Source organism: Bos indicus, chromosome 6 (assembly GCF_029378745.1).
Source record: "Bos indicus isolate NIAB-ARS_2022 breed Sahiwal x Tharparkar chromosome 6, NIAB-ARS_B.indTharparkar_mat_pri_1.0, whole genome shotgun sequence".
In the NCBI taxonomy this organism is placed as follows: domain Eukaryota; kingdom Metazoa; phylum Chordata; class Mammalia; order Artiodactyla; family Bovidae; genus Bos; species Bos indicus.
The window spans coordinates 113,807,291-113,823,525 of NC_091765.1; the positions used below are offsets into that span (position 1 = coordinate 113,807,291).

At 43.9% G+C, this 16,235-nt stretch overlaps 1 protein-coding gene across 11 annotated transcripts in view; it reads left to right on the top strand.

Annotated features, from left to right (window-relative positions):
- Window positions 1-16,235, top strand: part of KIAA0232 (KIAA0232 ortholog) — an 82,920-nt gene that overhangs the window by 34,101 nt on the left and 32,584 nt on the right. For all 11 annotated transcript variants that reach the window (XR_011567283.1, XM_070791853.1, XM_070791862.1 and 8 more), the window contains one exon: window positions 13,364-13,501. Coding sequence is in view for 10 of the 11 variants with exons in the window: in XM_070791853.1 (XP_070647954.1) it covers window positions 13,364-13,501 (138 nt within the window). In the remaining variant the exon portion in view is untranslated. The remainder of the gene's footprint in view (window positions 1-13,363; window positions 13,502-16,235) is intronic.

Below are 16,235 nucleotides of genomic sequence, written 5' to 3' on the forward strand. Positions count from 1 at the left end.
TCCTGAGAAACTTGTATGCAAGTCAAGAAGCAACAGTTAGAACTGGACATGGAACAACAGACTGGTTCATAATTGGGAAAGGAGTACATCAAGGCTATATATTGTCACCCTGATTATTTAACATCTATGCTGAGTACATCATGGGAAATGCCGGGCTGGATGAAGCACAAGCTGGAATCAAGATTGCAGGGAAAAACATCAATAACCTCAGATATGCAGATGACACTGCCTTATGGCAGAAAGTGAAGAAGAACTAAAGAGCCTCTTGATGAAGGTGAAAGAGGAGACTGAAAAAGCTGGCTTAAAGCTCAACATTCAGAAAACTAAGATCATAGCATCTGGTCCCATCACTTCATGACAAACAGATGGGGAAACAATGGAAACAGTGACAGACTTTATATTCTTGGGCTTCAGAATCACTGTGGATGGTGACTGCAGCCATGAAATTAAAAGATGCTTGCTCCTTGGAAGAAAAAGCTATAACAAACCTAGGCAGCATATTTAAAAGCAGAGACGTTGCTTTGCTGACAAAGGTCCGTCTAGTCAAAGCTATGGTTTTTTCAGTAGGCATGTATGGACGTGAGAGTTGGACCATAAAAAAGGCTGAGCACCAAAGAATTGATGCTTCCGAACAGTGGTGTTGGAGAAGACTCTTGAGAGTCCCTTGTATGGCAAGGAGATCCAACCAGTCAATCCTAAAGGAAATCAACCCTGAATATTCACTGGTAGGACTGATGTTGATGCCGAAGCTCCAATACTTTGGCCACTTGATGTGAAGAATCAACTTATTGGAAAAGACCCTGATGCTGGTAAAGATTGAAGGCAGGAGGAGAAGGGGTTGACAGAGAATGATATGGTTGGATGACATTATTGACTCATGAGTTTGGGCAAACTCCTGGAGACAGTGAAGGACAGGGAAGCCTGGCGTGTCACAAAGAGTCAGAACTGACTGAGCGACTGAACAACGAGCAACAACCAAAGTACAAGAATTAATATTTCCAGAAATGAGGAAGGTGTTTCTGTTAACTTAGAAATCATATACTTCAGTTGTAAATATATACTCATGAAACAAGTCAGAAGTATTTAAGTGTTAGATGCTGTAGGACATTGAAAGGGAAAAAACGCAGGACTGCTGCTGAGATTCCAGTTGAACACTTAGGTGATCAGAGTTGTCTGTGAACTCCTGAGTTCTTTCTTCACTGTAGGAAGCTGGGGACGGGTCCTGGCCGCCATCAGCACGCTCCGTGTTTGCTCCTCCCTGTTCTGGTTCATGTTTAGGACACAGGACAGATAAAGGTCAGTGGAAACAGAGCATGCCGAGAATCACAAGGAGAATCCACTGGGAACCAGAAGGATCCTGAAATCCTTTTCTGCTTGTCCCAGGCTAGCACGGTGCCAATAAGTCTCATGCTGATGGGGAAGGTCATATTGGAAATGTCCTTTCATAGGAGAGGACCCAAGGGTCAGCCAGCCCGTCGGTAACTTTTCCGATCCTCAAGGAGGAGGAGGATATGCTCAGAGTCAGGGCAGGGAGCCACGGAAGGCGCTGAGCTGACCTCCTGTGGCTCAGTCTCCGGCCAGCAGGTGTGCTCGGGAGCCCGCTGTAGGCGACGAGGCATGCCACCTCCCTGGTCCCTGGGTCACACCCACGGTGGCCTCACCCCCCCACCCCCGCCCTGTCCATTGGAGGTCAGGTGACTCCGCCTTGGGGGTGTTTGTTTTCTCACATCTTTTCTCATCCCTCAGTCCTTGAATTAGCCTGACCTTGAAGACGACTAGTTTTAAGGTCATGGCTGCAACTACTGACCTTATTTGTCATGATGAATTCATGGCTTTCTCAGTTTTGGTTAAAAGAAACAGAGCTCCTGAGGTCTAAGAAACAGGTCTGTGCTTGTCCCACCCTCCCTGGACCACCAGGGAGGAAGTGAAGCTGATCAGGCCCTCATCTAGGTCGAGGCTGACAGGCAGCCAGGGTTTTAAGTGTGACCCTCTGATCTGGGCGGGGCTGGGAGTACATTGTGGCATCAGCTGATGCCTGTGTAGTCCTGGGCAACAACCGCCTTCTAATGTGTAGATACTGTAGTTGGGTCACAGTAATTTTACTTCCACAAAGTTTTCTTCGTTTTTTTTTTCCTTTTTGGTTACGATTACCATATTCTGATAAACGTATGCTTAGCTAAACCAGGTATTCAGTATAAACTACTTTTAGCTGTAAATATAAACCACTTTTCTAATGCATCCTTTCGAGGCCCAGATCACCTTTCTGTGAATGCACTTCTGACAGCTCCTGACGAAAACAGTGTCTTCCAAACTTGACCAGGTTTCTGCTCTTCATTATGGTTATTTGAATGTCTCTCCCAGTAATTTATATGATGTTTAATGGCAGAAATCCTATAATCATCTTAAAAATTTTTTGAAATGATTTCAAACATCCGAAGAATTGGAAGAATAGAGCAAAGACTTTCAGTCAGCCCCTTATTGCTAACACGTTCCCACTTTTGCTTATTTCTCCCCTCTGCTTTTGATGCCCATCTCTCCTACATGAATCAGCCTATTATTTGTTGGTTGCATTTTCTCTAAGCCACAGGACAATTATAAAATCCAGGAAATTCACTCCAGCACGTTATGGCCTAGTACACTGCTGATGCTCAGTGATGTCCTCCACTGTAGTTTTTTCCTCGCCTAGGGTCACGCATTGACTTTCGTGGTCACGTCTCTTTATGATTTCTTTTAACCTGGAGTGGTTCCTCCTCTTTCCTTTGTGTCTCATAACGACATTTTTGATGCGTACAGGCCAGTTTTCTTGCAGAGTGTCCCCCTATGGGTACGTCTGCTTCCTCTCATTTAGAGTCCGCTTACGCCTCAGTGGGGAGAAGGCAGTGGCACCTCACTCCAGTACTGTTGCCTGGCAAATCCCATGGTCGGAGGAGCTTGGTGAGCTGCAGTCCATGGGGTCACTAAGAGTCAGGCATGACTGAGTGACTTCCCTTTCACTTTTCACTTTCATGCATTGGAGAAGGAAATGGCAACCCACTCCAGTGTTCTTGCCTGGAGAATCCCAGGGACGGGGGAGCCTGGTGGGCTGCCGTCTATGGGATCGCACAGAGTCAGACACGACTGAATCGACTTAGCAGTAGCAGCAGCAGTATGCCTCAGGGCAGTGGCATTACACAGGCGGCGAGCCTCCTTCTTGGTGCGTCACGGCAGACAGCACGCAACACCAGTCTGTCTCACTCTGGTGGACGCTGACTTTGGTTCCACTGGTGGCCGCCAGGTTTCTGCACTACGAAGCTGAGCCCCTCGCTGTGTGGTTTTCAGGTCACCTGTTCAGAGGAGACTTGATGAGCTTACGTCCATGGATGGCTCCCACCTGGATCCGTTGTTACTCTGATGGTCACGAAATGGTGATTCTTTGTCTGACTCAGTTATGCCTGCTCCTTCAGTCGTCAATGTTCTGCTTGCAAGAGCCTTCATCTTCTTAGCGTTCGTGTTCCTGTGGTGTAGAGAGCAGACCTCAGGCCAGGTGCAGTGCCGCCGGCCGCTTCCCGCCATGTCTTGAATTGGTTTACTTTTTAAAAGAGGGTATTTGTTTGTTTACCTGTTTAGTTAGGTGTTTATTTGGCTTGTCTTAGCCTCAGTCTTTCTTTGACCACCATATTTAAAAAGAAACCTCCCATTCTCAGTCTTGTTTTCTGCTTTATTTTTCTTCATAACACTTGTTTAACCAGTGAAGTTGCTCAGTTGTGTCCGACTCTGCGACCCCATGGACTTTGGCCCACCAGGCTGTTCCATCCGTGGAATTTTCCAGGCAAGAATACTGGAGTGGGTTGCCATTTCCTTCTCCAGGGGATCTTCCCGACCCAGGGATCGAACCCAGGTCTCCCGCATTACGGGCAGATGCTTTACTGTCTGAGCCACCAGGAAGCCCGTGACACTTGTTACTGCCCAGAATTGTGGGATTGTTGGCTGTGTTTTCTGTCTGTCTGTAAGCCTCCTCCGCTGGGATATACAGTTCACAGAGCTAGGGACCTTGCTTGCCATGTTTTCTGCTGTATTCGTAGCCCTTGAGACAATTCATGGGATGCAGGAAAGGCTCAGATGTTTATTAAAGAAAGGAACAGACGTGTGCTTCTTTCTCAGGCGTGTGACTTGTGTGTGGGTCGGGAGGGGAGCATGGTGGAGGTGAGTGCAGAGGCCGTAGCTGCAGGCTGGGGCCTGCCCTTCAGAGAAGCTACTGAAGTTTCTTCCTTCCTCAGCACTGCCATCTCTTCCATCTTGAAGTGTACACATTTCCGTGGTATCATATGCACTCATAATGTTATGCAGCCATCATCCGTCTCTGAACCCTTTTCATCTCATAAAATGGAAGCTTTACAAAATTCCCCCTTCCCCCAGCCCCAGGCAACCACCATCATGTCGGTTGGCCAAAAGGTTTGTTGAGGGTTTTTTCCCCAAAAATGTTAACGTAAACTCTAGTGAACTTTTTGGCCAACCCAATGCTTTCTGTCTTTATGATTTTTGACTCCTCTTAAGGACCTCTTATCAATGGAGTCATGTGATATTTATTTGTTTCTTTGTGACCAACTTATTTCACTGTGCATCACGTCCTCAGAGTTCATCTGTATTGCAGCAGGTGTCAGAATCTCCTTCCTTTTTAAGGCCAAGTAGTAGTCTATCATCGGAGAAGGCAATGGCACCCCACTCCAGTACTCTTGCCTGGAAAATCCCATGGACGGAGGAGCCTGGTGGGCTGCAGTCCATGGGGTCACTTAAGAGTCGGACTCGATTGAGCGACTTCACTTTTCACTTTCATGCATTGGAGAAGGAAATGGCAACCCACTCCAGTGTTCTTGCCTGGAGAATCCCAGGGATGGGGGAGCCTGGTGGGCTGCCATCTATGGGGTCACACAGAGTCGGACACGACTGAAGCGACGCAGCAGCAGCAGCAGCAGTATTCTATCATACGGATATGCCACATTTTGCATATCCATCCATCCAACAGTGGACACTCGGGTTTCTCGAATGTTGAAGCTACTGTGAGCAGTACTGTTGTATGAACGCAGGTGGGCGAATATCTCATCAAGACGCCGCTTTCAGCTTTGAGAGGTATTTGTCCGGAAGTGGAACTGCTGGACCTGTGGTGGTTCTGCTTTCACGTGAGCTGCACTCTGGTGCACTCCCACCAGTGGTGAATGGGGTTCCGTTTCTCCACATCCTCACCAGCACTTGTTCTGTCCTGTTGGTTTGTTAGTTTTTCACAGTAGTCATCCTAATCGGTATCTTGTAGGTTTCACTTAACATTTCCCTGATGAGTAATGATGTTGAGCATCTCTTCATTTGTTTATTGGCCATTCGTGTATCTTCTTTGGAGACTCTCAAGTCTTTTTCCCGTTTTTGAATCTCTCTTTGTTGTTGCATCTTAGGTATTCTCTACAGGTTTTGGATACTAACCCCTTATCGGATATGTGGTTTGTGGATATTTCCCCCTCCTTGGGGTTTGCCTTTTCACTCTGTTCATAGTGTCTTTCATTGCACTAAATTTAAAAAACTTAATGAGCCCAGTTTGTCTGTTTTTTCTTTTGTTACCTGTGTCTTTGGTGTCATATCCAAGAAATCTTTGCCCAGCATTTCTAAGTTTTAGCTTTTGCGTATAGGTCTTTGATCCGTTTTGAATTAACTTTTATATACGTTGTGGGTTAAGAGTCAAATTTCCTTCTTTCGCATGTGGTTATCTAGTTTTCCCAGCATCATTTGTTGACAAGACTGCCCTGTCCTCATTGAATGGCCTTGACACCCTTGTGAAAAACATTTTGAGCATGACTGTAAGGGTCTGTTACTTGGCTCTCTGTTCTAGTCATTGGTCTGTATGTCTGTCTTTATACCAGTACCTCACTGTCTCGATTTCTGTCTCTTTGTCACAGTTTCTTGTCTCTTTTTTGGCTTCTCCATGTGCTATGTGGGATCTTAGTTCGCTGACCAGGGATAAAACTCCAGCCACCTGCATTGGAAGTACAGAGTCTGCACTGGAAGTACAGAAGACCACTGGACTACCAGGAGAGCCCCAGTTTCAGTTTCTTTTAAATCCTTTAATTAATTGTATCTTCTCCCTCAGAGTCCATCATTCTACAAATGTAGCTGGATTACTGCATTTTCTATTTTTGCCTACAGGTTGAGAAAGAATAATCCTAGAACTAATTGCTCGTTGAGATGGATCATTTCTGTATTCAGCAGAACTTTTTGTTCTTTTAGCCCACTTGTAAAGTACTTTGCAGTATATCCCCATTAGCTTAGCATTTCACAGCTTGGAAAGGCTAGCATTTGCAGTGTTTTCCTTTACCATAATCTTTAACAATAGCAACTGACCCATCCTGCGTTCCTCAGGCGTCTTGCTGCATATACTGTATTTCAACAACCATTCACTTAACAGACATTAAATTAACTTTATACATAAGGAGTAGGAGTTAGTAATAATGGTGGGTGCACAAGTTCATGTCTGCAAACTCCCTCAGATACCATAGTAAAAAGGGTGGGGTTTTTCAGTAAAATCTTTTCATGCAATAGAGAAGATGGTCTGACTAGAAATACTGCATTTAGTGCACATTTATAGGTTTTTACTCACCACGTGAGTGCCCATGACATGCTGGGCATTGATGGCGGCAGGATGGTGGAGATGACTGGGGATGGGCCCTGAGAGACAGCTGCCAGGTTAGGGGTCCCTGCCACGCTCTGGCTGCAGAGTCTGGAGCAGAACAGTCTTGAAACAAACGAGCGGTCGAAGAGGCAGCAGGGCCTGATGCTGGGAGCCCGGTGGGGGGGGCGGTGCAGTGAAGGGTGGGAGGAGATCAGCCTGAGAAGGGTGAGCAGGAAGCAGGTTCGCAAACCTGTCATTGTGCTCCACTGGGGGATGGATATTTTAGTCCCAGAGACAAGACCACCTGCTGCTGTATTTAGTCAGCAGTGCCAAATGGCAGCATTGTGGTGGGTGAGCTGGGTTGGGCAACTGAAAGCAGGAAGGCCAGTGATGAACATGTTGTCTGATGACCTAGTAGGAAAAAAAGGATGTACTTAAGGTGACATTATGCTCATTTAATTTGTGCTACTCACTGAGAGGCAATTTACAGTTCCTTTGAGCTGTTAGAAGTGAATTTATTACTGAGGCCCCTCTTCAAATTCTAGCTGCATCTTTCATTCACACGCAGTCACAAATCTGGCATACATTGGCTTAATTGGGAAGGAATGTCATATATCTAGAAGTCCGGAATCAGGACTGCCCCCGCCTGGTTCAGCAGAGCTTCCCTGGGTGTCCTCAGGGCATCCGCTCGGCGCCCCTCCCCGCCCCCGCCTCCCCTTGGTTCTGCAGCTTGGTTCTGCAGCTACTCCCCAGGGCTGGAGGGCACAAGAAGGTGAGCATCACATTTGGCAGACGTCCTGTGCACACGCTGTGGTTTTTCCAGTGGTCGTGTATGGATGTGCGAATTGGACCATAAAGAAAGCTGAGCACCGAATAATTGATGCTTTTGAACTGTGGTGTTGGAAAAGACTATTGAGAATCCCTTGGACAGCAAGACAATCCAACCAGTCCATCCTAAAGGAAATCAGTCCTGAATATTCATTGGCAGGACTGATGTTGAAGCTGAAACTCCAATACTTTGGCCACCTGATGCGAAGAGCTGACTCATTCAGACCCTGATGATGGGAAAGATTGAAGGAAGGAGGGGAAGGGGACGACAGAGGAGATGGTTGGATGGCATCGCCGACTCAATGGACATGAGTTTGAGTTCACTCCGGGAGTTGGTGATGGACAAGGAGACCTGGCGTGCTGCAGGCCATGGGGTCGCAAAGAGTCTAAGCGACTGAACTGAACTGAACCACAGGCTCCAGAGGGTGTGGTCCCTGCGTTCCCAGCAGAAACCTTTCTGGGCAGGGGAGGTGCTTTATTTAAACTGCTCACTTCTGATTGGTCGTCTGCCTCTCAGCCAATCCTGTGGCCAGATGCATGAAACGAGCTTATTACTATTCAGCCAATCAGGGCGCAGAGCTGGGAGGAGCCTTAGTCCCATTCAGGCGCTGGTGGTTCTGGAGTTCCAGGACTGCTAAGGGGAAGCAGTGGGCGACGACAGCAGACATCAGTGATACCAGCTGTATTTCAGAATGTTGTGTTCTTTTTCTTCCTCCAGCTCTCAATTGCCTTTGTGATAGAAGACAGCAAGACAAAGTCAATCAAAACTCTAGCTTTAAGTTCCCTCGCGATAGTGTCCTAAGAAGTACCTAATAATAGGTTCTCGGCCGTAGCTTCTTTGGGGACTTGATAATTGCGTTTTATCTTCAGGGTTATGACTTTGAAAAATCATAAGTTGGTGTAGTGAATTCATTGTTGATCAGTCGCTCAGTCATGTCCGAGTCTTTGGCGACCGCATGGACTGCAGCATGCCAGGCTTTACCGAGTCTACCTAGTGCATGTTCTGCACACGCTTAATGTTATATGTTCGTGTCCAAGTGGACTTTTAATGACTTTGCAGCATAGAAAATATAACAATAGAAGTATAGAGCTTCTTTTACACTGTTCTTTTAAAACCTGATTGCTAGTTTAATTCTAAAGGTTAATAAGTCATAATACATTCACAGAGTACATGAAGCCCGAAAATAGAAAAAGGGAGCTCTCAAATATAGTAAGTGGAAAGAGCAGAATACAGAACAGTTGTCGCATATGCTAGCGTGTGTATAGCTTTACCTATAGACTTGATGCTGTTTCTTCATGAATTCAGCCTAAAATCACAAGGCAAAATAGCACTTAAATGAAAATTTGTAATATGGTAGACTCACTCTGGAGAAGGCAATGGCACCCCACTCCAGCACTCTTGCCTGGAGAATCCCATGGATGGAGGAGCCTGGTAGGCTGCTGTCCATGGGGTCGCTAAGAGTCAGACACGACTAAGCGACTTCACTTTCAGTTTTCACTTTCACGCATTGGAGAAGGAAATGGCAACCCACTCCAGTGTTCTTGCCTGGAGAATCCCAGGGATTGGGGAGCCTGGTGGGCTGCCGTCTATGGGGTCGCACAGAGTCGGACATGACTGAAGCGACTTAGCAGCAGCAGCAGACTCACTCTAACAGCTAATGTTGCTTGAGTCACAATTAATGTCAGGTTGCATCATTCATTATGTCAAAAGTTAAAACAAGAAGCAAAACCTCCATTCCCGCACAAATCTGCACTGGGTATGTTGTGCAGTTCCAGCAGCATCTTTCATGCCTTAACACAGTGCAGAGGAAAATGTCTTATTTTGGAATCTGTAACGGTTCGATGCAAAGCTCCCACTTCACTTTCACTTGGGAGTGATTGATCTGCAATGTGATAACACGTTGAAAAGGTACATATCAAGAGAGGAAGCGAGCAGAATTTTATAAATGCCTTCTAAGCAACAAATAGTTTCCATTAAACCCATGCCTGTTGATTAATACCAGTATTCGGCAGTATCTATTTGTGTGAAAAGGCATTTTCAAAGATGAGATACATAAAATCTTACAAATCAGCATTAACAGGACAGTTAGGTAAGGGGGGAAAAGTCATCAGGTTGGAAAGGAAGAACGAAAACTCTTTCTAATGACTTGATGTAGTGTTATATAATAGAAAATCCTAAGGAAGGAAATTAGAAAAATTCCATTTACAGTAGAATCAAAAAGAATTAAATTACTAGGAATAAGTTTAACAAAAGAAGTCAAGACTTGCACAGTAAAAGTTACAAACATCATTGACAGAAATCAAAGAAAACCTAATAAATAGAAAAGCATTCCATATTCATAGTCGGAAAGCTTAATATCCATAAAGTTTCAGTGCTCACTAAGCTGATCTGCAGGTTCAAGGCAACCCCTGTCAGAATCCCAGCTGCCTTTGTTGCAGAAATTGGCAAGCCAATCCTGAAATTCATGCAAAATGCAAGGGATCCAGAATAGCCAAAAGAATTTGAAAAAGAACAAAGTTGGAGGACTCACACTTCCAATTTTAAAACCTACTGCACGGCCCCTCTAAGCAAGACGGTTTGATCCTGGCCTGCATGTGACTGGGTGTATGTAACAGAACTGACAGTTCAAAAATAAACCTTTGTAATTTCCAACTAGACCCTTCAGTGGGCAAAGAAACACCTTCAGTAAAAGGTGCTGGGACAACAGGGCAACCGTGTGTAAAAGAATGAAGTTGGACTCCCACCTCATACCACATGTAAATATTAAGTCAAAATGGGTTACCGGCTGAAATGTAAGAATTGAAACTGTAAAACTTGGGAGAAGACATGACTGGGGTTAGGCAGTGATTCTCTAGATAAGGTACCAAAGCACAAACAGCCAAAGAGGACATCAGTGAATTGACTTCATCACAGTGAAAAGCTTTTATACGTAAAAGGACATCATCAAGAAAGTGAATAGACAAGCCTGGTGTCTCTTCAGAAGGTTGAACCCTAGAGTTAACCATGTGACCCAGCAGTTCCACTCCTAGATATATCCCCAGCAAGACTGGAAATGTATGTCCCTAGAAAAACTTTATTTGAATGTTCATAGCTGTGTTATTCACAGTAGCCAAAAGGTGAGAAGAATTCAGATGTCCCTCAGTGGATGAATGGATAAACAAAATGCGGTGCATCCATGCACTGAAACATTGGTCATAAAAGAGGATGAAGTACTGATGGTATGCCACAACATGCTTGAGCCTTTCAGGTATTACACTGAGCAAGAGCAACCAGGCAGGAAAAGAAGTGGATTGTGTAATTTCATTTATACAAAACACCCAGCCCAGGAAAATCCATAGAGACAGCAGGTTAGTAGTTACCAGTGAGCTGGGGGAGAAAGGAGATGGGACCTGACTGCTGGTGGGCGCAGGGCTTCCAATTGGGGTGATGAAAAATGTTTTAAAATAATGATTTTGCATTACCCTGTGAATTATACCCCAAACCCCTGAATTGTATATTTAAAAAGTAAATTCTGTGGTATGTGACAGACGAAGCAAGTACCAGACACTTGTTCTAGGCGAAGAGCTATAGGAACTCTTTTCATTTCTCTATTTTTGACTTACAAATTTTCCATTAAAAAAAAAAAACAAAACAACTTTTGACTGTTCAGGGAGTCTGACCTACAAGAAAAATTGTAGACTCCTCTTCTGTTCACCAAGAGTCAGGCTCCTTGGTGGTCTCTTCGTACATTTTTCTCAGACATTTGAATGCACATTAACAGGTGTGTGTGTTTACTTGAACCAAAAATGAAATCATACTGTTGTATGAACACCTTGTCTCATATATGTTGGGAATAGCTTCTCATGTCAGTGGGTGTGCTTCATAATCTCCTTAACGGCTGTGTCTTACTGCCTGGTCAGTTATAACTCGTGCACCAAGTCCTCCTCGCTTGACATTTAAGTTGTTTGTCCATGTTTGCTGTTGAGAACTATATGACGAACATCACTATAGCAAAATCTGTGCACATTTTGGTGTGTTTTTTTTTTAGGCTAAATTTCCAGAAGTAGAGTTACTGATCAGAAGTGCATATTCGTGTTTAAGACATTGGATGTGTATTGTCAAACTGCCCTCCCGGAGGACTGTGTGTCCATGTGAATTTTGAAAGTCCCTCTGTCTGTCTATGAAAACTTTATTTGGACCTTTAAATGTGTTATTACTCCTGCTGAGCTTAAATATGGCTTCAGTAGAGAAACGTGTTCATAATGCTCGGTAAAGGGAAAGCCAGTCTCAGCAACTGAAACAGAAAGGAGCTCTGTTCTGAGTAATTACACAGAAGTTTTCTACCTTTACTTTATACACCCTGAGCAGCAGAGCCAGATTATGACGGTTCTCTGCCTTCAGAAGCTTTGGCTCTCCATTGTCATGGGTCTGTTCCCATTCTGTGAAAGGACAAGCTCTATCTCCAGAAGATATCACTGATAAGAAATGTCAGTGTCAGGCTTTAGATGTCATGTAGCCAAACATTAGATAAGCTGGAACAGACTTGAGAGCTCTCACTTGGCCATCAGGCACATTTTCCCTTGGCAAATGGAATCGACACCACTCAGCCAGAAAATGGTTTTTGGATTCATGAGATCATGAGACGTGCCCAAGAAATTACGTAAAAAGTATGTTAATTACAATGTGTATGGAGAGAAGGGTCCTCCCACTCTTTACCTGGTGTTAGAAAAGTAATTTTTATGTATTTGATCAAAGTAAAGACTAGATAGTTGATGGTATATGAATTTGATCCTTAAAGATCTTTTGAATTAATTATTATTGTGCTTTTCCTTCTTTATTCCAGCTCATTCATTAATTCATATCCATTTCCTGAGGGCTTACGGTAGGCCAGATATTCTTTGGAGTAGTTTTCTTAATTTGCCTTAGTCTTTCTTTCTAATCTTTTTTTTTTTCCTAACTTGTTGTATGTCCATTGGTTTTAATAATAACTTACCAAATGAAAGGCAAAGTGAAATAGCCGAGCAATTAAAAATATTCAAGTCCCTGTTTAGGGAAGTGAAGTAAACCTATTGGAATATTATGTAGCCAAAGAATTTGTAGTAACATGCAGGTAATTTTTACAATATAAGTTAAGTGCAAAATTATACAGACAGTGTGAAATCAATCATGCTTTTTCTTTTTTAAGTGTGTGAAAATTGTTCTAATTTTCACTGGTGGTAGGATCATGGAAGATTTGCTTTCTTCCTATTTTTCAAATTTTCCTTAGTTTTTATAACAGGCATATATAATCAAGGGGAAAATAAGAATACTAACATAGAATATTTTATATCTGTTGCTTTCTGAACTGCAAGATATAGAAATAGGAATGAACCATCCAACTGTTAAATGTTAAAATCTGTTAGTAAGGGACTTCCCTAGCTGTCCAGGGGTTAGGACTTTGCCCTTCTACTGCAGGGGGCCATGGGTTTGGAGATCCCGCATGTCATGTGGCATGGCCAAAAAAAAAAAAAGTAATATGAACACTTGCTATTGACAGGTGGGAAGTACAGAAAAGAGGACATTTGTGTGTATAGTTTTTTATACTGAAATTTAAATAACACTGAAATTTGCATATGAATGTCTGAGTTGTTTATTAGCATTTCCTACAAACATAAATGGGTGAGATTTATTGAGATCATAAATCCTAAATAATAATGTAATACTAATCTCAGTAATAGGTATTAAAATGATGGATTATCCTGAATAGTCTGGTTGATTATTCATTACTGTTCTGATTGACAGCGTTCTATGGCCTCATAATTTATTAATGTGTACCAACTTGTGAATGAAGATATTTGTAGAGGAAATGTGTATGTAAGTATGTGGGAAATAATAAGTGTTTGAAACTATGTTGATCATTGAATCTGGTCTTAATTTTATTTCAGGAGAATGACATCTTCCTGGGCTGGGAAAAAGGAGCTTATAAGAAATGGGGAAAGAGTAAGAAGAAGTGCTCAGATCTAACTCTTGAAGAAATGAAAAAACAGGCCGCTGTCCAGTGTCTTCGATCTGCTTCTGATGAAGTGAGTTTACATTTGGTTTCTAATACTTAGGGGAGAAAAAGGGGGGAGGTGTTTCATAAAAGTTTATAAATAATAAATCTTGACAAAAAAAAAAACTTAGAAAAATAAAGTACTCATTATCTTACCACTGTTATGTAAATATTACCATGTTTTCCTTTGTAGCATTTTTCTGTATGTATTGAGTTTTCTATGATGTGTTTTTTTTAAGTACTATTGTGATTAGAGAATACCTCATTTTATATCTTTTCCCCACTCAACATATATTTCATTTTGTTATTACATTACCTTTTAGTGGCTAAGTTGCATTATCCAGTAATATTCCAATAGCCATCTGGTATTGGCGTGCTGCGATTCATGGGGTCACAAAGAGTCGGACACGACTGAGCGACTGAACTGAACTGAACTGATGCTCTTTGTTACTGGATGTGTAGATTGCTCTTTATTTTTCGTTATACTGTCTAGAATATTTTCATGTGTGCTGTTTCCACGTCTCTATTATTTCCTTTGGACGCGTTGCTAAAAGTGTGATAACGACTCTCCCATTTAAGATCACTATATTTGCTTGATTCATAACTTTTTGGTTGTTTTTAAAGAAAATACTGTAGGATGATGTTATTGCTCTTTTAACATTTCATGTCAAATATTTCTCATGTCCTTCAGCAACCTGAAATAGAATCGTTTTAGAGTATAATCACCTATTTAAATTCATGCAACGAGTTCTTTATTACTCACTATAAGATGTAATCTCTAAGATCATAACTACTTAGAAAATTATTTTGCTTTTACCATGCTATTTGACCTAGGCGCTTTAGGTGCCTTTATAATACAGAGTTAAAGTGAGAAGATTCCTACAGCGTTTCTATTATAGAGAGGCTTCTGGCCTTCAGAAACTTCCTCCCTAAATTATCTCATGGTCTGACATTGGGGTAGCCAGCTTCGCTGCACTTGATAATCCGCATATTCTGTCTGACTGCCGCCTACCATATGTGTCTTTCCAAGCTCGTTCAGCGCTTCCCAGCTGTGTGTTCTCGTCCCGCTCGGAGCCGTCTGTGGGAGCCCTGTCTGTGCGTTCCTGTCTTCCCTTCACAGCTGTGCCAGGACTCTTGCGTTCCCCTGCTTTTCATCTCCGGGTGCCAGCAGAGTGCGTGCCTGTCACGTGGAAGGTACTGGCTGTCTCTCGAGCTGAGTGAACCCCAGTCTCTGCAGGAAGAGTTCTGCGTTCACCCCGTCCTCCTCTTCCTTTCCCTCCCCCACTTCAACTTTGTTAACTTCAGGTTTCTTGAAGCTGTTGCCTCATAGACTGTGGGCTAGGAGTTTGGAAATACCGCTCAGGTGGCTGTCTTAGGAACCTTTTCGTTACAGAGCGTAGAAACGTAATGAATCTCGTTTAAGACAAAGTGGAAATATACGTGAAGGAAACAAGGGTCTCTCACTGCAAATGCAGCAGCCTGAGCTGGGAGCCCAATGATTGACAGCCAGAGTTATTGTGTCTAATGACCCACAGACTCTCATCTGCTCCTCTCCCTGTTTCTGGGTCATTCCTTCTCTACCTGAAGTCTGGTATCCAAGCCCGTCCAGTTAGAGGGAAAATCTGATTGGCTGGACTCGGGCCATTGTCCACCTCTGGTTTGATAATCTGCATCAAGGGGACAGAGCCGCCTGGAGCAGGGGCTGAGTGACAGAAAGTCCTCAGAGAAAAGGGGGTGGCTGGACAGTTACCCAAAGAGTGTTTCCTGTGTGACCCTGAAGAGGGTAGTAGATTGGGAAAGGAATTCAGAGCTTTTAAAGGAATTCAAAATGCAGACGGCTTTTGAGTGAGAGGTTAGTTCAGGTAAATTCTCTGGGCCAGACCCAAAGGCACTGCTGCTGAGTCATGGCTGGGAGGAAATCTGAGTAGGGGCTTCAATCTGGGAAAGGATCTTATTTCTGCTTTGGACCAAAGTTGCTGAGAAATGACTCTAGCCTTTAACTCGTGGCGAAGTGGAGCGAAAGATGAGGAGCTGAGGTCAGTGGGCGAAGGGGGAGTAGAGACAGCTGAAGTGCAGGACAGGACCCTGTCCTCCTGCAGCGAGGAGCCGGTGGGGGGTCGGGGGTGCCCACGGGAGCTTGGTCAGGCAGAGAAGACAGCTCTTTAGCCTGGCTGTCAAAGGTGGGGTTTCTGTTTTCAAAACCAATGAAGCATATATGTCTTCTTTCCTCCTTTTATTAAAAACTGTTGCATTGCTTTTCCCTAACAAGGTTTTTTTTTTTTTTCCTAATCTTATCAAATGAAAGTTGGCTGAGGAAGTGGACGTGCCAGGCATTCACCAGGAGCTTGGTGTAGGCCGTTTGCAAGTCCCCTGGTTTTTCTTTCTAGACTCTGCTTCATTGAAAAGAGCAGAGCCGAGAAGGCCCCGTGTGGGTAGTTTCAGCACAGATGTCTTCTATTTTGGACACAGTGTCTGTTGTATGCGGGTGTGTTGTTCCTTCCCCAAGTACCGAGGACGGTGATATCTGCGGTTCTGCGCTTTGCTCTCTCCCACGCAGGTTTGATACCAGCTTCACGTCCTTCTCCGTGCAGCTCTGTGTGGTCACGGCAAACTGATGAGGGCCAGAGCCACTGACAAGTTTACAAGCTGATCGACTGCAGGGTTAGTGGCGCAATCGCGAGACAGGGACGCAGGTGATGCTCCTGCTGTGTTAGGTAGGTAGATAGGTAGCGGTGACGTCACGTGTTACGTGTGAGATGAGTCTT